This window comes from Petaurus breviceps, unplaced genomic scaffold, assembly GCF_028583685.1.
Source record: "Petaurus breviceps papuanus isolate PSGF00001 unplaced genomic scaffold, PetGlider_PUasm1.0 84, whole genome shotgun sequence".
NCBI lineage: Eukaryota > Metazoa > Chordata > Mammalia > Diprotodontia > Petauridae > Petaurus > Petaurus breviceps.
Window position 1 is genome coordinate 709,532 of NW_027186645.1, and position 20,065 is coordinate 729,596.

General features: G+C 39.3%; 1 protein-coding gene across 1 annotated transcript in view; it reads left to right on the forward strand.

Moving 5' to 3' along the window:
• Positions 1–20,065, forward strand: part of CDHR3 (cadherin related family member 3) — a 101,739-nt gene that overhangs the window by 18,897 nt on the left and 62,777 nt on the right. Inside the window, exon 4 of the mRNA XM_069106962.1 lies at positions 14–99. Within this exon, the coding sequence (XP_068963063.1) occupies positions 14–99 (86 nt within the window). The remainder of the gene's footprint in view (positions 1–13; positions 100–20,065) is intronic.

Here is a 20,065-nt window from a genome sequence, read left to right on the forward strand (position 1 = left end):
AACTCCTGTGTAGCTGTAGAGCTCTATATTTTGGAAGAAACAAGCCCTGGACCCATTTACCAGATGGAGGCAGTTGATCCTGAGAATAAGCCCCTCATGGTAAGTCTTATTAAAATGTAGATATTTATGGCCTGTTCAGGCTCTGGTGTGTTATTGTGGACCAGGATTTCCCCCTACACACACCCCGATACACACACATTCCTTACCATTGGCTTGAACTATTTCAAGTGAAGAAGTTGCAGATGTGGGCAGTTTGTGTTTACTCTGCCCTCAGGTGGATTGATCTATGACCTATCTGTTGGTTCTTTGGACAAGAATATAAAAACAGTTTTTAAGCCTTCAGTAGAAAGCTCTGGAGACCCCATGGGACCTACTTTGCCTTATCTATTTTTATCTTTTACCTGAAGACACTGGAATATGTTTTCAGTATAAAAAAGACTGTTTGAATTGTAGGGCTTTGAGTGATCCATTTTACCACTTGGAAACCTGAACATGTGTGAACCTGACATCCAGCATTTGTATGGGATGACTTTGGGCTTTGGAACTGGAGAAAATATACTTTATGTTTCAAAGTTGGGAGTTTAAAAAAGAGATTAGAATCTGATCTCCTTCATTTTCAATACCAGGCTGAGCAAGGATGACCCCTGTTGAGATTTTGTAGCAAACAAGATGTGTCTTGGGACCCAGTCGTCTCTTTCTGTGGCCCTCTTCCTAATACTTTACTTCCTAATACCATCTCACCTCCTTTTAAACTCATGGGTCTAGCTCTAGTAATAATATTAGAGGTCACCTAGGCCAAGTTCTTTGTGAGGAAACTGAGGCCTTGAGAGGTTCAATGACTTACCTAAGGTCACACAGGTAGTGTGTAGCAAAACCTGATTCAAATTCATGTTTTCTGACTCAATTCAACTCTCTATTCAATTAGTTTTCCAGCTGTGTAGGGCTTCCAAATCCCTTCATTGTGTCTCACTCAAATTGCCTTTCTCTCCATGGTTTCCAAAACTGCCTTTCTTTTTAGCACTACCAATCAAAACTCTCATTCCTTCAGTCAATCTAATCTCAAGTCCCCATTAGTGAAACAAAAGTCTGATTAAACTAATTCCTACTAATGTGTAAGTGGTAGATACTTCTCTTGTCCCTACCAGGAATATTAAAATGTCAAAACAAATTAATGTCTAATTGTTGAAGTTTTAAATATTGGGATAGAAAGAGGGGGAGAGATCATACCGTGTTTCCCCGATAATAAAACACTGTCTTATTATTTTTTTTGGACAGAAAAACACCAGAGGGCTTATTTTCAGGGGAGGGCTTATTTTAATGAACATTGACAGCAATTTTAATAAACAGGTAAATGTGAACAAAAAAATGTACCTTTATTCAATAAGCAAATCACTGGGGAAGAACAGGATGATGCGCTCACTGCTGCATCTCTGATTGGATGCGGCTCGGAGCGCAGCATGCGTTTCACTACAGTAGCAATCTCAATAGAGCTTATTTTCGGGGGAAGGCTTGTTTTAGAGGAATCTTACACGGTAAGGGGAGGGCTTATTTTCGGGATAGGTCTTATTATTGGGGAAACACGGTATTAGATAAGATCTTTATGTTGTTGTTTAGTTGTTTTCAATTGTGTCCAACTCCTCCTGACCCCATTCAGAGTTTTTTTTTTTTTTGGCAAAAATATTGGAGTGGTTTGTCACTTCCTTCTCCAGCTCATTTTACAGATGAGGAAATGAGGCAGAGTTAAGTGACTTGCCCAGAGTCACCCAGCTAGTTAAGTATCTGAGTTCAGATGTTTATAGTATGCCTTGAAACATAAGGCAGCTGAGTGCTCTACCCACATGTAAGGACAGCTCTGAGGTCAAGGCAATTTTTCCTTTCTTCTTCTCTTCATGGAATGGGACCTGGACCTCTAGTTTCACTGGTATAGTGAATTCCCAATGAGGGCAGTCCCTCTACCAATGCAGGTCAGCACTTTCTCTGCAATGTATGGTCTTAAAGGGTTACCTAGAACACTAAAAGATTGAGTGATGTTCCCAGGGGCATGAGACCACTGTATTCATCAGAGCTTTCCCTGACCTGTAGGCCAATTCAAAATCCACTACTCCATGCTGCTGCCTCCTTATATTTATCTTAAAAGGTACCAAAGTGGAAACCAAAAAAACCCACCTCCTCTTTTTATGTTTCACTGCAATAGATTTTTATTGATATCTTTTAGTTCTCTTAGCCTACCTTCCTCTCTGTATCTCTCTCCTTGTGACCCCTCCCAGAGATCCATACTTTACAACAAAAATTTTTTTTCTTAAAGAGAAAGAAGACGGGGAAAAAAATCTGTAAAAAAACAATCAACAGATTAAAGAAACCTGATGATGTATGCAATGCTCCACACGCATAGATCCCTACTTCTGGTAAGGAGCAGGGAGGTTCTTTCTTTAGGACCAAGCTTGTCCTTTATAATTTCACAATATAAAGTTTTGATTGTTTTATGGTTGTTCTTCCCATTATATTGTTGTAGTCACTGTGTCTGTTTGCCTGGGTCTGCTTACTTCATTTTGCATCAGCTCATATAAGTCTTTCCATTCTTCTCCATATACACCATGATCATCTTTTTTTATAGCACAGTAATTACTGTATTATATTCATGTACCGTGTTTTGTTTAACTATTCCCCAATCAATGGGTTTCAGTTTTTTGCTACTACAGAGAGTGCTATTTTAGTACATATGGAACCTTTTTTCTTGTCAGTGGTCTTAAGGTATACAATAAGTGGACTCTCTGGGTCAATTCCAAATTGTATTCCAGAATGGTTGGATCAGTTTAGAACTTCACTAACAATGCATTAATTTGCCTGTCCTTCTCCAGTCTCTTCAACATTTACTATTCTCATCTTTTTTTCATCTTTGCCAATTTGCTGGGCATGCAGTGAAACTTTTGGGGTTGTTCCACTTGTGTCTTTCTAATTATTGACAATTTGCAGTGTTCTTTCATCTGATTATTAGTAGTTTATTTACCGTTCTACTTTAGAGCATTGATTGTTCATATCCTTTGATCACACATCCAAAGTTTTATCCCTTGCCAAAACTATATATGCAAATAACCAAGCCTTGGACCCCCAAAGAGTTGAAAAAAAAAACACCTCTCTCCCTTCTTTGTAGAACTGGGGGACTATGGGTGTGAATATTCTCTCAATACTTAGCTTATGTGTTAGTTGGTTTTATCGAACCTTTCTTCAACTAGATAGTGCAGTGGATAGAGTGTACAGTCTGGAGTCAGGAAGCCCTGAATTAAAAACTGGCATCAGACAGTTACTAGCTGTATGACCCAGGGCAAGCTACATGAACTCTTTGCCTCAGGTTCCTTACCTATAATATGAGGATAATAACAGCACCTACCTCTCAGGTTGTCATGACGATCAAATAAGAAATATTTATAAAGTGCTTAGCATACAGTTGCTATTGTTATTATTTTCCTTTTTTCTTTTCTTTCTTTTTTGATATCTCTTTCTATGTTTCATTTAGTATTTTATTTTTCCCCAGTTACATATGAAAACAATGTTTAACATTCATGTTTAAGACTTTGAATTCTAAATTCTCTCCCTCCCTTCCTCCCTGTAGGCCCCCCCTTGAGAAAATAAGGAATTCCATATAGGTTATACATGTGTAGTCATGCAAAACATATCCATAATAGTCATCTTATGAAAGAAAACAGACAAAGAAACTCAAGAAAAATAAAGAAAGCAGAAAAAAGGATGCTTCAATCTGTATTCAGACACCATCAGTTCTTTCTCTGGGGATGGAGAGCATTTTTCATCCTAAGTCCTTCAGAGTTGTCTGGGATCACTGAATTGCTGAGCATAGCTAACTCATTCACAGCTGATCATCTTACAGTATTGCTGTTACTTTGTAGACAGTATATTTCACTTTGCATCAGTCCATGCAAGTCTCTAAATGTTTTTATGAGAGCATCCTGCTCATCATTTCTCATAGCACAATAGTACTCCATACTTACATACCACAGTTTGTTTAGCCATTCCCCAACTGATGGGCAACCCTCAATTTCTAATTATTTCCCTTTTTTCAATCAATCAATTAATAAACATTTCTTTTCTACTGTGTTTCAAGCACTGTGCTAAGTATTTCAGATATAAAAAGAAGAGGGCTTATTGGGCATGGGAGGGAGAAGGACATTTTTAGAAATAGATGTGATATAAAAACAAAGCACATAAATAAAGATAAGATTTTTTAAAAACTCATATATGCATACAACCAGCCTTTAAACCCTCTGACCATCTTCAAGGCAGAATGGGGTTTTTGCCTTTTCCCTCCTTCTACATATGTACCTCAGTTAGCTACATGTTGCCTTTTTGGTGAATTTCCCCCATTCTCTTTCTAGGCAGAATAATAGTAATTTCTCACTTTGCTGTTATAAAATGGAGGAAGAAGGGAGAGAGAAGGAAACACACCATGTAGTTTGCCCTCAAATCCAACACCCAACTTGGCACAACTCTGTGGGCTGAGTAAAGGGATCAACCACCAAATATGAAGCCTTGTGTCAGGCTTCAAAACCTGTTCTAGCCCATAGTTTCTCCCTAGCTCCTACCTAGGGGATCGAAGTTTTATATGATTTGTAAAAGTAAAGCAAGAAAACATTGGGATGGAGGTTGTTTCATTATAGTTTTTGAACACTGGCAGCATTTTTGTTTGGTTGTTGAATTGGCCCTGGACGGAAATGTAAGATGTGAAACCTTTGAATTTTCCAAGATTCTGTAGCCCTCTGATTTCTACAGGAAAGCAGCTTCTCTTTCCCTTTTAGAGGGTGCCTGTTCTTAGGGCTCCTGGGAAAAATAAAAGATGCTAGGCCAATGATAAAGAAATCACCCACTGTTGGGGCTAAATGGGAACCTTAGAGAGCATTTAGCTCAATGTCTTTACTTTCCCAAGGAGGGAATTGAAAAATACTCTAAGTTCTTTTGCTTTTTTGCCAGCAGCATTTCTGAACTATTCTTAGATCTGCCTTGGTGGCTCCCCTAAGGCCTCATTCCAGGAGCAGTGATGGGCAGAAGAGAAAAAACCAGCAACCTTGATTCGGAGTCACAGAATTTGGATTCAGATCTTGGCTTTACTGCTTACTAATCAGCCTCTCTAGGCCTTGGTATTCTAGTGCCTTCCCTCTGTTGATTGTTTCTTATTTATCCTATACCATAGCTTATTTGTACACAGCTATTTGCCTGTTGCTTCTTCCATTTGACTGTGAGCTCCTTGAGGGCAGGGTCTATCTTTGGCCTTTTTCTGTACCCTGCTTGGCACTTGGTGTTTAATAAATGCTTATCAACTGACTGGCTAAAAGGGTGGGGAGGGATTCGACTAGATAGCCTCCAAGCGTTGATCTATGATCCTATCACCTTCTCTCTAATGCATTTATCATGTAATGTCATGTGTAACAGTTGTCTATGTTTGTATCTCATCCTCCCATTAGACCCTAAGATGGATGGTATCAGGGACTGAGTCTTAGCCAGAATTTATATCTTTCCAGCAAATAGTTATAGTACTCTGTTCATAAGGGCTAAACTTGTAGTTTCAAAGGTATAGGGAACTCCTCCCAAGGGAAGAAACTCCATCTGTTAATGCATGCCCATGTCTTAACACTGGAGTCTTAGAGAGCCACCTAGAGTACTGTGAAGTGACTTTCCCAGGGTCACCCAGCCAGTGTGTGTCAGAGCTGGGATTGAACTAAGGTCTTTCTGATTTCCAGGACATTACATTCCTCTCTCCAATTACACCAGACTGCCCATCCCATAGTAGGTGCTAAATAAATGTTTGTAGTTAAATGTTTATTCCCCAGGGTCTAAGATGAACAGTCCTGAAATACAAATGCACACTAAGGGTTTCTAAATGCCATCTCTAAAATACTAAAACTCTCTGGAGAGTCCTCTTTGAAATCCCAACACATAGAAATAAATCATCTGCTTTGAGAAGCTCAGTACAGCTTACTTAGCCAGTTCAAAGCAAGGGAGGCCAAAGAATAAAGGGCTGCTCAGAATATAACTATGGTTCATGGAACATTGTCTTAAGAATACACTAAAAGCAAATTTTGTTTTCCTACTCTGGATCCCCAAATTCTTTGAGATTATTCCCCCCATTCTGTTGTCCTTCACTCCTGCTTCTGTTAAAGAGGTCATCCTTTGGGGGCAGCTAGGTGGCACAGTGAATAGAGCACTGGCCCTGGAGTCAGGAGGTCCTGAGTTCAAACCCAGCCTCAGACACTTGACATACTTAGTAACTATGTGACCTTGGGCAAGTCATTCAACCTCAATTGCCCTGCCTTCCCCCCTCCAAAAAAATAAAAGAGGTCATCCTTCTCCTCACCAAGACCAACCCCATTGACTTATATTCTTGATCATGTGATCTGGACCACTTCCATCTCTTCTGGTAGATTTCCTCCATAATCATCCCCTCCCCTCCAATCTTTAATCTCTTCCCATCTACTGGTTCCTTTTTAGCTACCTGTAAACATTCCCAGGGCTCCCTCATTCTTACAGAAAAAAATCCTCTCTGGACCCTTAAGCTATTGTTCTGTATCTTTCCTTCCTTTTTCAGCCAAACTTAGAAAAAGTTTTTTGTACTCAAGGCCTCCACTTCCTCTCATTTCACTAATTTCTCACATCTTTGAAATCCTGCTTCTGACTTAATCACCTAATGGAAACTGCTCCTTCCCCTCCCCTCCCTTCTCCCCTCTCCCCTCTCCCTTGTCTCCTCCCCTCCTCTCCTCTCCTCTCAAGTATAAACACTGTCTCTACACAGGTGATTCCCAGATCTACCTATCCAACCATTTCTTCTCAGTTCTTCCTATGTCGCCAGTTGTCCGCTAGGCATTTATACTGGATGTCCTATAGGTACTGCAAGCTGAGCATTTCTAAAGCAATGTATTTTTCTCCTTCGCTCCTCCCAACATCCCTACTTCTGTGGACGGTATCACCATCCTTCCAGGTTTAGAATTTCAGGCTCATCCCTGACCCCTCACCTTTTCCAGCCCTTCCTACCCCACTATTTGCCTTTGCCATTCTACCTCCACATCATCTCTCATATCCATCCTCTCCATAACACTCACGCCATTATCACCTTGGTACAGGAAAAAGGGTAGATTCTGGAGTTAAGAGATCTGTGTTCTAATCTCACGTCTCATATTTACTACCTGTATGACCTTGGGCAAGTGACTTAACCTTGCTGCATTTCCTCATGTGTAAAATGAAGGAGTTGGACTAGATGGCCTCTGAGTTCCCTCTGGGTGTGGGTGTATCATCCTATGACCTTTCGCTTGGATTCTTTCTTTGTCTGAGGTCTCTCCCCTCCCCAGCTCATCATCCGTAAGGCTGCCAAAATGAAATTCCTACAGCACAGATCTAAGCATGTCACTCTCCTGTTTTAGCTCCACAACGTCTCTTGTATGGATCCCTTTCTCTCCACTCACACAGTCCCAAACCTAATGCAGGCCATCGTCATCTCTTGCATGAACTATTGCAGTGTTCTTCTGACTTGTCTCCTTGCCTCACATCTCTCCCTGCTTCCATTATGTCTCCACTTAGCTGCTCAAAGTGATTTTCCTAAAGCATTGGCCTGACCACATGACCCCTCATGGCCAGTGAGCCCCTGTTGCTGTTGACCCAAAATAAACTCCTTTGTTTAAGCCCTTCCGTGCCCCACCCCCCTTTCCAGTCTTCTTATACCTTATTCCCCTGCATGTGTTCTACAATCAAACCACACTGGCCTACTTACATTTCTTCTGCTTCTCCTTTCTGTCGCTTTGCCCTGACCACATCTGCCATTCCTCAAAGGTTCTGCCCCCTCAAATCTACTTTTGATTTTTATTTTGCTGACTTCCTTCAAGACTTGGGGTGGGGAGAGGGAAAAAAGGGGGGGAAGAAATTTACATGTTAACTTTATTATATGTTTAAAAGGAATGGCAAGTTGTATATAATAGATTTGCAATTTCGTGCACAATCATCTTTTTTATTATACTATGTTATGGAAATGCTTGTTTTATTCCATAAATTAAAAATAAAATAAATAAGCAAAACAAAAAAGACAGCTCAAGTCTTACCTTCTTCAAGAGGACTTTCCCTGTCCTATCAGGTCCTAGGCAAGGATGGGGAACCTGCAGCCTGTGGACTTCTAGGTTCTTGGGAGCAGCCTTTTGACTGAGCTCAAGTTTTATAGAACAAATCCTTTTATTAAGGGGATTTGTTTGGTAAAGTTTGGATTCAGTCAAAGGGCTACACTTGAGGACCTAGAGGGCCACATGTGGCCTTGAGACTGTAGGTTCCCTACCCCTGCACTAGTGCCTCCCCTACAAAATCAGGTTGTATCTCCTTTGAATTTCTATGTATATCTTGTCTTGTCAGATAGAATATAAACCCTTTAAAGGCACTTCTTTCTTTGTTTCCCCAGCACCTAATACAGGGCTGGCAAATAGCAGACATTTAATTAATGTTCACCAGCTGATTGATAATGTCTTCCTACCCTTTTTCATAATAAAAAGGGAAGTATATGACCATCTGGTACCTACTAGTCAACCTTCATAAACCTTTGATCTTCTCATCATGATGTAGTAGATAGAAAAATGAAATGATAATTAGAAAGTCAGGGTTGTAATCTCAGTTCTACCACTAGCTAGCTATGTAACTTTGGTCTGTATTTATATTTCTAGGCACAAGTTTCCTCATTGATAAAATGAATATATGAATGAATGAATCAATCAAAAAACATTAATTAATCATTACCTTGTGTCAAACACTATAGTGGCAGCTAGGTGACACAGTGGATAGAGTCCTGGAGTCAGGAGGGACTTGAGTTCAAATCCAGCCTCAGATACTTACTAGTTTTGTGATCCTGGGCAAATCATCTAACCCCAGCTGCCTCCAACCCCTCGCCTCCCCACTATGCTAGGTATTAGGGATACAAATAAAAAAGAAACAAAGTCCCTAAATTAATTAAAGTTAACTAACTAAAAATTAAAGTCCTTAAATTAATTAAGCCCAGAGAGGTTAAATGATTGACAGTGGTCATATAGCCAGTTGATATCAGAATCAGGACTAAAACTTAAGTCTTCTGAATGTAAAAATGGTGAAGAACACTGACTCTGTCATAGGAGGCTTGAGTTAAAATCCCACCTTTAACATTTATTATATGTATGACCTTAGAAGGCAAATCACTTTACCTCCCTAAATAAATGTCATCATAAGTCATAGATAGAGAGTTAAGAGGGTCATCAGTCTAACCCTCTCCTTTTACTGTTGGGGAAACCAAGGCCCACAAAGGGCCTCTTTCCCAAGGTCACATAGGTAAGTGGCAAAGGCAGAATTTGAACCCAGTTCCTCTGGCTCCAGAGATGGTGTTCTTCCTCCGCATACATGTACAACCTTACTGGTGATAACGAAAACAAACTTCACTAGCAGGGTGGTTTAGCAAGTGAGAAGTCAGGAGATCCGAGTTCTAGTCTGTCACTAACTAGCCATGCGACCTAAGAACGTCTCTCTGAACCCCAACTTCCTCATCTGTAAATTGAGAGAGTTGAACTAGGTAATGATTACACAAGTCTCTGCCACCTTGATGACTCTATAATGTCATTGAAAATGGGTCTTGACGTTTTTATTTTCTTTTTCCTCCAAGTTTCAGGTATATGATTGAAATATCTTTTACTGAAGGGAAGAAGGACCATTCATGGTTCACTGCCAGCTCAAGGAAAGTGAGAGGGAGGGAAGGAGACATAAAAACTTAAAAACAAACAGTTGAACCAGGAGGCAAGAATGACTGCTTCCCCCTCCCCCTCTTTTCTCCTTACCTCTCCTACCAGTCCTGTCAGTTCACAAGGCTATTGCTCCTCTAACTTAATCCTCTCTCTGCAAGGGGAGGACAATATCCATTTTAACATCTACAAAAGGTGTTCATTCCCTAATGGTAGGGTCCAATCATAGTGGAAGAGAAAGCACTTTAATTGAAGAATTGCTGCAGTAAATCACTCTGTCTCCAGCTGTGAAAACGATTCATGTCTTCAAAGTGTCTGAGGATCCTCTTCTGGCAGCCAGGACTGCTATTTCAAAGAAGGAAAGAGAAAAAAAAGAAAGAAGGGGAAAAATGAGAAGAGGAATTATGGGAAAGAATAATTTCAATCTTCGCAAAAAAGAAGAGAAAGTGGAGGTGGGAGGAAGGGGGAAGAAGGAAATAAATTAGCAAATAGAGTAATGAACACTCAGTTTTCCAAGTGATCCACAAGCAGATTATTTGTTTTATGGATTACCCATATACCCAATATATTTTTTAAAATAGTATTTTATTTCTTTTTCCAATTACATGTCAAGGCAATTTTTAGCATTCATTTTTACAAGATTTTGAGTTCCAGTTTTTTCTCTCTCTCCTCCCCTATTCTTAAGACAGTAGGCAATTTGATATAGGTTGTACATGTTTTATCATGTAAAACATATTTCCATATTAGTCACAGTTGTAAAAGAAGAAACAGATTAAAAGGAAAAAAACCACGAAAATGAATAAAGTGCCTGAGAAAGTATGCTTCAATCTGCATTCAAAGTTCATCAGTTCTTTAACTGGATATGGATAGCATTTTACTTCACGAGTTCTTTGTATCTGTCTTGGATTATTGTGTTGTTAAGAAGAACTGAGTCATTTATATCTGATCGTTATACAATGTTACTGATGCTGTGCAGAATCTTTTCCTGGTTCTACTCATTTCATTTTGCATCAGTTTGTACAAGTCTTTTCAGGTTTTTCTGAATTCTGACTTTATCATTTCTTTTTGTACAATAGTATTCCATTGCATTCATATACTACAGGTTGTTTAGCCATTTCCCAATTAATGGGCATCCCCTCAGTTTCCAATATTTTGCTACTACAAAAAGGACTGCTGAAAATATATTTGCACATATACATCCTTTTTTATGATCTCTTTGGGATATAGACCTAGTAGTGGTATTGCTGGATCAAAGGGTATGAACAGTTTGCTCTTTAGGCATAGTTCCAAATTGTACTCCAGAATGGTTGGATCAATTCACAACTCTACCAACAATGCATTAGTGTTTCAATTTTCCCACATCTCCAACATTGATCATTTTCCTTTTTTGTCATAATAGTCAATCTGATAGGTATGAGGTGGTACCTCAGAGCTGTTTTAATTTGCATTTCCGTAGTCAAAAGGGATTTAGAACATTTCTTCATATGTCTGTAAGTAGTTTTGATTTCTTCATCTGAAAACTGCTTGTTCATAACAAGTGTGAATTTACCTGTTGGAGAATGGCATGTATTCTTATAAATTAAGTTCTCTATATATTTGAGAAGTGAGGACTTTATCAGAGATACGTGTGTAAAAATTGTTTCCCAGATTTCTGCTTTTCTTCTAATCTTGATTGCATTGGTTTTGTTTTTGCAAAAGTTATTTAATTTAATATCATCAAAAATATCTATTTTGCATTTCACAATGCTCTTTATCTCTTGTTTGGTCATGAACCTATAACTCACTTAACTTCTTTAAGAATTTGGATGCTTTACCACTTAGTGTATTTATGTTTAGTACTAATATTACTTCATTGTCTAGCATACCTTTTAGCAAGAGATAGTTTCCTCCCTTATCTCTTTTAATTAGTTCTATTTTTGTTTTTGCTTTGTCTGAGATCAGAATTGCTACCCCTGCTCTTTTTTACTTCAACTAAATCATAATAGATTCTGCCCTAGCCCTTTGCCCTTTACTCTGTGTGTGTCTTTGCTTCAAGTGGTTTCTTGTAAACAACATATTGTAGGATTTTGGTTTTTGATCCACTCTACTGTCCACTTTCACTTTATGGGAGAGTTCATCTCATTCACATCACAAGTTATGATTACTAACTGTGTTATTTCCCTCCGTCCTATTTTTCTTCATGTTTGTCCTCTCTCTCCTTTCACCCTTTCCCTCCTCACTAGTATTTTTGCTTCTGTCTACCATATCCCCTGATCTGCCCTCCTTTCTGTCAGTCCCCACCTCTTTATTTAATCTTTTTCTCTCTTACTTCATTGTTGGGTAAGAGAGATTTCTATACTCCACTGATTGTGTATATTATTCCCTCTTTGAGCCAATACTAATGAGAGCAAGGTTCAAGTGATGCACATTGCCTACCCTCCCATCTTTGTCTCTAGTGTAATAGGTTTTTTGCACTTGTTAAATAATTTCCACCATTTTACCTCTCCCTTCCTTCTGCACCCAATGTACTCCTCTTTCTCATTCCTTAATTATTTTTTATGTCATTATCTCACACTTATCTTATACCTGTACCCTTTATTTATATTCCTTCTAGCTGTACTATTAGTGGTGTAATTTTTAAGAATTATAAGTTTCATCTTCCCATATAGGGATGTAAACAGTTCAGCTCCATTGAATCCTTTATGTTTTCTTTTCCTGTTTTACCTTTTTAAGCTTCTCTTGGGTCTTGATATTGGAGATCAATTTTTTTTTGTTCAATTCTGGTCTTCTCTTTTTGAAAGCTTGAAATCCTTCCATTTCATTGAATGACCATTTTTTCCCCTTGGAATATTATGCTTAACTTCACTGGATAGGTTATTTTTGGTTGTAGTCCTAGTTCCTTTGCCTTCTGGAATATCATGTTCCATGACCTCCAGTCCTTTAATGTTGCAGGTCCTAAGTCCTGTGTAATCCTGATTGTGGCTCTCCAAAATTTGAATTATTTCTTTCTGGCCACTTGCAGTATTTTTTTCCTTGACCTGACAATTCTGTAATTTGGCTATAATGTTCCTTTCAGTCTTTATTTTGGGATCTCTTTCCTGAAGTGATGGGTGGATTCTTTCAAATGCCTTTCATGTTAATCCAATGATTCTGACATTGTCTCTCTTGGATGTATTTCCCAAGTCATTTGTTTTTCCAACCAAGTATTTTACATTTTCTTCTATTTTTTTTTCATTCTTTTGAATTTGTTTGATTGGTTCTTGGTGTCTCATAGAGTCATTAGCTTCCACTTGCCCAATTCTAACTTTTAATTCTAACTTTCCTCAGCTAACTTATGTACTTCCCTTTTGGCCTATTGTGCTTTTTAGGGAGTTGTTTTCTTCAATAGATTTTTGGATCTCCTTTTCAATTTAACCAATTCTACTTTTTGAGCAGTTGTTTTCTTTTTCAAACTTGGCTCTTTTTTCGTAATTCTCTTAGCATCACTCTCATTTCTTTTCCCAATTTTTCTTCTGCCTCCCATATATGATTTTTAAGATCCTTTTTGAGCTCTTCCATGAGTTCTTTCTGGGTCTTGAGGCCACTTTCCATTTTTCTTTAGGGTTTTGCCCTTAGGTGTTTTGACATTGTTATCCTTTTCTGAGTTTGTGTCTTGATCTTCCCTGTCACCATAAAAACTTTCTATGGTCAGATTCTTTTGTTGTTGTTATTGTTTGCTCTTTGTTTTTTTGGCCTTTTTCCTTTCTTTTAAATTTGAGCTCTGCTCCCAGAGTGGAAGGGGCACTCTCTCGGGCTTTTTGTGCCAGGAGCTATAGGCCATGCTTATTTACCTAGTGCTGCACTGATTTTGCTCTGAGGCCCATGGGGGACCCTCGTGTCTGGTGCTGCTCTTAGAGGTTGGGATGGGGAATAGCTGGTGCTTCTGGATACCCTAGGGCTCTGGCAGCTTACCTGGTGCTGCACTGGGGTCCTCGTGCTGGTGTCTGACATGTGCTGAGGCTGGTGGGGGTGTTTCTTTGTTTCCCCTGGACTACACTGAAGCCAGTGGCTCTCTCTTGCCCGGGGCTGCCCTGAAGCTCTTGGTAGTTCTTGGAGCTGGACTTTGCCTAGTCCCCAGCTGTGCTGAGGCACATGGGGGATCCTGGTGTCGGTGTTTGCCTGCTCCACCATACTGGAGCTCAGGATATACTACAGGCTTACTGAGGTGGGGCTTGCTCTTGGCTTGCTGGGATGCTTCCTGTCCTGGAATGTGCTGCCCTTTTATACAAGTGAGACAGACCATTCTTGCCAATCTTCCAAGTTTCTTAGGTTAAAAGATTATTTCACTCCACCTTTTTTGCTGGTCTACTGTTCCAGATTTGTTTTAGGGTGCTATTTTATGGTTGTTTGGGGGTGAAGATGGAAGAGTTACAGCAATGTACTGCTTATTCTGCCACCTTGGCTCCCAGAAGTCCAAGTCTCCAATATATTTTTAATCCTACCTAATTCCCTTCCCTCCCCTCCCAACCCATATCCATCATCTAGGCTATGCCTCTCAGTGAATACAAACCAATAATATTAGCCTAAAGTAACACCAGTATAAGTGCTACAAATCATATCCCCAAAGCTAAAAACTATGACTTCTTATTGACCATATTTTGGTTTATCTATAACACTACTCTTCCCTATCAATATGAATAATTGGCCAGCTGGCTGCTACGTTTTATATGGGGTTGAATAAAGAAAAAAAAAACTCCTCCTAGGCACTCTGCCTTTTCCTAAAGTAGCTGCCACCAGGAGATTGATTAGTGGTACCTCAATCAGATAACTAATCAACTGTAGTCAGGCAAGGATAATTGAGAAAACTCTGGCTGTTCCACTTAATACACTAACTCAAAAATTTCTTTTCAATGAAGATTTCATTGTTGATTTTGACAATAGCACATAAATTAGTTGACTGCTTTCTACTTATGATTTGCAACTTATGCCATTTTAAAAAGGATTGAAAGAAAAACAATTTCTAAGTACAAATGCTGTATCTTGTTACTACCTTTACCTTAAACTTTCAAAATCTATCTCAAAAAAGAAGGAATGGAGTTTCTCTAGATGGTAACCACTAATTTCTAAGTACAAAAGGCAGATCTTGTTTTCACTAGCTTAAGCTGTTTTCAAGTCTATCTCTATGAAGAAAAGGATCCCAGTTAGGATTTTCTCCAGATTGATCATTCTAATTTCTAAGTGCAAAAGGTATACCTTGTTACTAGCTTAAATTATTTTCAAATCTATCTCTAAAAAAGAAAGGATCCCATCTAGGAGTTTCTGCAGATGATTATCACTATTTGTGGCAGGCTCTGTCTATTTCAATTTATAGCCAGCTACAAGTTACAGTAGCAATGTTAAATACTTCAGTAATACTTTTCTGTTACTTGAGGCATGAAATGCCTTTAATAAACTCTTAAAATACATCCATCTTAAACCATTTTCCTAGTGCTAAGTTCCAAGCCTTTCTAGCCTCTCCCAAGAAAGTTGCTGTGGTAAGGCAAAAAAGAACAGTATATTCAGAATCAGAGGATCAGCATTCGAATTCTGACACTGATCTAGAGTTTTATAACCTTATCAAAAGGGGAAATGAGGGTCTTCTAGCCTAACCTGCTCTTGAGAAAGCCATACTGATTCTTTTGATCACCACTTCCTTTTCTGGATCATTTATAATATTAGAAGTTTGGGCTCAGTGGTCCCTGAGGTCTCTTCTAGCTTTAGTCTATTATCCTGAGATCTCATGTTCATTCATTATTCCTTCAATAAAACATTCTAGTTGGAGTTTTGTTGTCTTTTTTTGCTTGACAGGAATTAAAATTAATCACACTCGCCCATAGTTTGAAGCTGTATTCTCTTCCTTTTTTTGAAAATCAGGACAAGTTGTTATCAGGTCTTCTGTTTACATTAACCTATACCCTATTACTTTGACCTTGCCATGGCCTCCTGGGAGATGGTCCTTCTCAGCTATCACTTCAAGACCCCATCCTGTCTCCTCTTGTATTTCTTGAATTAAAATGCTTGTGACAAATGAGACTAATTGCTAAAGCTAGCGAGGTTCTTTATTTAAAAAAAAAGAGAGAGAGAGAGAAAGAAGTTTTTTTTCTATTCTGAATTCAATGAATGCTAAACAAAATAAGCACTACTATACACAAAGCAGGTCAGGGAAAGAGGGCTGCACATGAAGCCATGGATCTCCACTGTGTACATACAGCTGGCTTTTCTCTATGCGGACAACATATTCAACGTGTAGCTTTCAAATATTTCCTCTTTGTTGGTATTTTCTTCTGGCCTTCCTACTGATCTAAGTCTGTGTAATTAAAAAAAACTTTAATTTTCTTTCTTCCTTTCTCTTTCTTTCTTTCTTTCTCTTTCTTTCTCTCTTTCTCCCTTTTTTTTTTCCTTCCTCCCTCCCCGTTTTTCTTCTCTTCATTCTTCCCTCCTCCATTCCTTCTTTTCTTTTCTCCCCCTCTATTTCTCCCTTTCTTCCTTCTTCCATTCTTCCCTCCCTGCACTCCTCTTTCTCTCTGTTCCTCTCTCCTTTTATTCCTTTCTCTCTCTCTTCCTTTTTTCCTTCCCTTCCTTCCTCCCTCCCTCCATTCCTTCTTCTCTTTCCTTTCTTCCGTTATTCCTCCCTGTCTCCCTCCCTCCATTCTTTCCTTCCTTCATTCCTCCTCTCTATTTCTTCCTCCCTTTGCTCCTCCCTCCCCTCCCTTCCCTCCTTCAATTTTCCCTCCTTCTGGAGAGGATGTGGAAAAATTGGAGCATTAATGCATTGCTGGTGGAGGTGTGAACTAATTCAACCATTCTGGAGAGCAGTCTGGAACTATGCCCAAAGGGCTATAAGAAATTTCATATCTTTTGACCCAGCAATACCACTTATAGGGTTGTATCCCAAAGAGATCATAGAAACAGGAGGAAGACCCACATGTACAAAAATATTTATAGCAGCTCTTTTTGTGGTGGCAAAGAATTGGAAATTAAGGGGATGTCCATCAATTGGGGAATGGCTAAACAAGTTGTGGTATGTGAATGTAATGGAATACTACTGTGCCATAAGAAACGAGGAGCAGATGGACTTCATATTTACGTGGAGAGACTTATACAAACTGATGCTGAGTGAGAAGAGCAGAACCAGGAGAAATTTGTATACAATTGCAGATACAACGTATGTGTGACGACCAATTTTGATAGACTGGACTCTTCTCAGTAATGCAGGATTATAAATCAACCCCAAAAGACTCACGATGGAGAGAGATGTCTACATCCAGAGAAAGAACTAGAAAGAACAAAGTTTGAACGCAGATTGAAGTAAATTACCTGCTCTCTTTCTTTTTCTTGTTTGGTTTTGTTTTCCTCTTTCCCATTGTTCATTCCATTGGTTACAATCCTTCTTTATAACGTGACCAATGTCTAATGTGAAAGTATCTGCAGGTCCTATACTTGATTGTATGCCGCCATGGGGGGAACCAAAAAAAAACAATTTTCCCTCCTTCCCTCCAGCAACCTTATTGCTACCTCCCCTCTTCCTCTGACCCCATTATAAAGAGGCCTATCCTGGAAGCTGAGCAAGTCATTGTCCCAGCCAAGGGTGGGGAACCTGTGGCCTCGAGGTCGCATGTGGACTTCTAGGTCCTCAGGTGCAGCCTTTTGACTGAGTTCAAGTTTTACAGAGCAAATCTTTTTATTAAGGGGATTTGTTCTGTGAAGTTTGGATTCAGTCACAGGGCTGCACCCAAGGACACAGAAGGCCACATGTGGCCTCGAGGTCCCAGGTTGCCCAGCCCTGCTGGCCTCTTGCCCAAGATAGCTAGGCAGAGCAGTGGACTGAGCAATGAGCCTGGAATCAAGAAGAACTGAGTTCAAATATGGCCTCTGTCTGTGTGACCCTGGGTAAATCACTTAACCTCTGTTTGTCTCAGTTTCCTTATCTGTAAATTGGGGATAATTATAGCATATGCCTCTCAGAATTGTAGCAAGATTCAAATGAGAGATTCCACAGTAGGCTCTTCATAAGTGCTTGTTTCCTTCCTCTCCTGGCCCCTTCTCCCCATTTTGTTTATGATGCTTGAAACAGTTGTATGTACATGTCCTTTGAAAATCTGAGCTGCTACTGATCTCTCAATGAAAACACATTGGTCTTTTATAGACAAGTTGTTTTCTTTCATATCAGTCATTTGTACTGAAATCATCAGAATTTTCTTCTCCTGAGCCTCTTCTTCTTGACTTTTCTTGTAGCATTTCAGGTCATGGGATCCTACTAATATTTTCACTGAAATCTTTGAAATTCACTCTCTCCAAATCTCTGGAACATGGAAAAAATGCGCCCAGAATTCCCATCTTAATCTCTAACAAACTCTAAGATGGTATTCTGCCCTGCCCACAAGATTCTCCTTTGGTTTCATTTGTGGGGACTACTCAGAAAAGATGGCTGCTGCAACATTTCCAAACTTTAACAAGCCTATCTTGGAGAAGAAGAAAAAAAAGCTTTAAACAAAAGCAGTGTTCTGATTAAAGTGAGAAATGAAAAACAAGGGATTGGGGCATCCTATTTTAAAATGGAAACTTGCAGTTGGAATACTAAGACGAATCTGTTTGTCAAGACAGAGAGAGCCTGGTTCCTCTGGGGATCCTGACATTTCAGGAAACTGGGGCACAACTTTATCTCAACTCCCCTCTGAGACCAACTATCCAATAAAGGGTGATCAGGGCAGGAAATGCTAACTCTTTGTCTTCCAGACTGAAGCCTTTGAGTGGCTGGGCAAACCACAGCTATAATAAAGGACTACAAATGTAAAAACATTGGGTGGCTGGTAAAGTAATATTCCCAGCAGGGAAACTGGAGAGGCCATTTGACAAGAATTTGTTAACAGAATTGATCTGATTACTCAGCGACTTTCTCAGCAATTGCAGGGGGGCTGGGATTGCTTTCCATTCTATTTAATTTCTGTTTTCGAAGAATGAATATCAGGGGAGCTGCTTTGGTTAAACAAGTCTTTAAAAATGGAGAATGCCAGAATGTTCAGAAAGCTGTACAGATTTGCTGGCAAATGTCCCTGCTGCACAATATTTTTAGGCTGGCTACTTCTCTTTTTTTCTTAGTACAAAAGGGGCCATTTCCATTGACATAGCAAATAGATTCAAGGATGAAAAATAAAAAAGCCTGACCCTAAGATAAATTGAGATACAGGGAAAGCAGATGATTAAAAAAAAATTAACAAAAAGATCCTTAACTAACATTTTTCACTTAGGACAATCTGCATGATATAAGCCAGGACAAGCAACATGTCATGCATTCTCCAAGTCAACTTTTTAAGATAAAATCAGATGTGGCTGTGGAGAAGGGATCAGGGAAGAGAGGTGGTAGAAACCCCAGGACATACTGAGGCTGGTTGAAGAAAATTCACTATGGGTGTGGCAACCAAGGGCTGAAGGCATCCCGCAGCTTCATATTTTAAGTAATTATTCTTGCTAACATTGTGCTAAATTCAGCTATTTCCACCTAAGTGCTGTCAGAAACCTCTAGATTTTGGTGCCCTGGGGCAAGGCCCCAGTTAGCCCAGCCTAGTTACAGCTCTGAAAACAAAAATCGGCACCCTTAGCTCTCTTCCTCTAGGCCATCACTGTAAGCTCTTGCTAAATTTATTGTCAAGGGGAATTCATTAGTGGAGGTGAGACTGAAGAAAATTTCCTAGGCTAGTAAAACATCACTAGGAACAAATATACGTGTGTGTGACACACACACACACACACCTATATACATATATTCATATCTATATTGCATGTATACATATATACACATAAAATTTATCTGCAAATAATTTGGGTTTTTACCTTTTCCCAAAAGGGAACTTTGAAGTCTTAAATACCAAAGCTATTCCAACATAGGTGTGTGTGTGTATGTGTGTATTTAGAAAGGAAAAAAAGGGAAGACATTTGCCTTAACTTTATATATAACCCGTATTCTATTCTATCTACATAGTGTTTCTTGATGCCCTGATCAATTCCCATATGTTTAACCATCATTTCTATGAAAATGACTCCTAGATCTATATATCCTAATCTTCCTATTCCAGCCCTACTATTTATTGGCTATTTTAAACTGAATTCTTTTAGACATCTCCATCTCAAAATTTCCAAAAGGGAACTCAGACTAACCACTTTTCTGAACTTCTCTGTTTCTGTATTGCGTACCACCATTCTTCCAGTCATCTGGATTTGCAACTTCGGAACCACCCTGGATTCTTCACTCTCCTTCACTGTGCATACCCAATCAGTTACCAAAGCTGCTCAGTTCTACCTTTATGACATCTCTTAAGTCTGTTCCCCTTTTT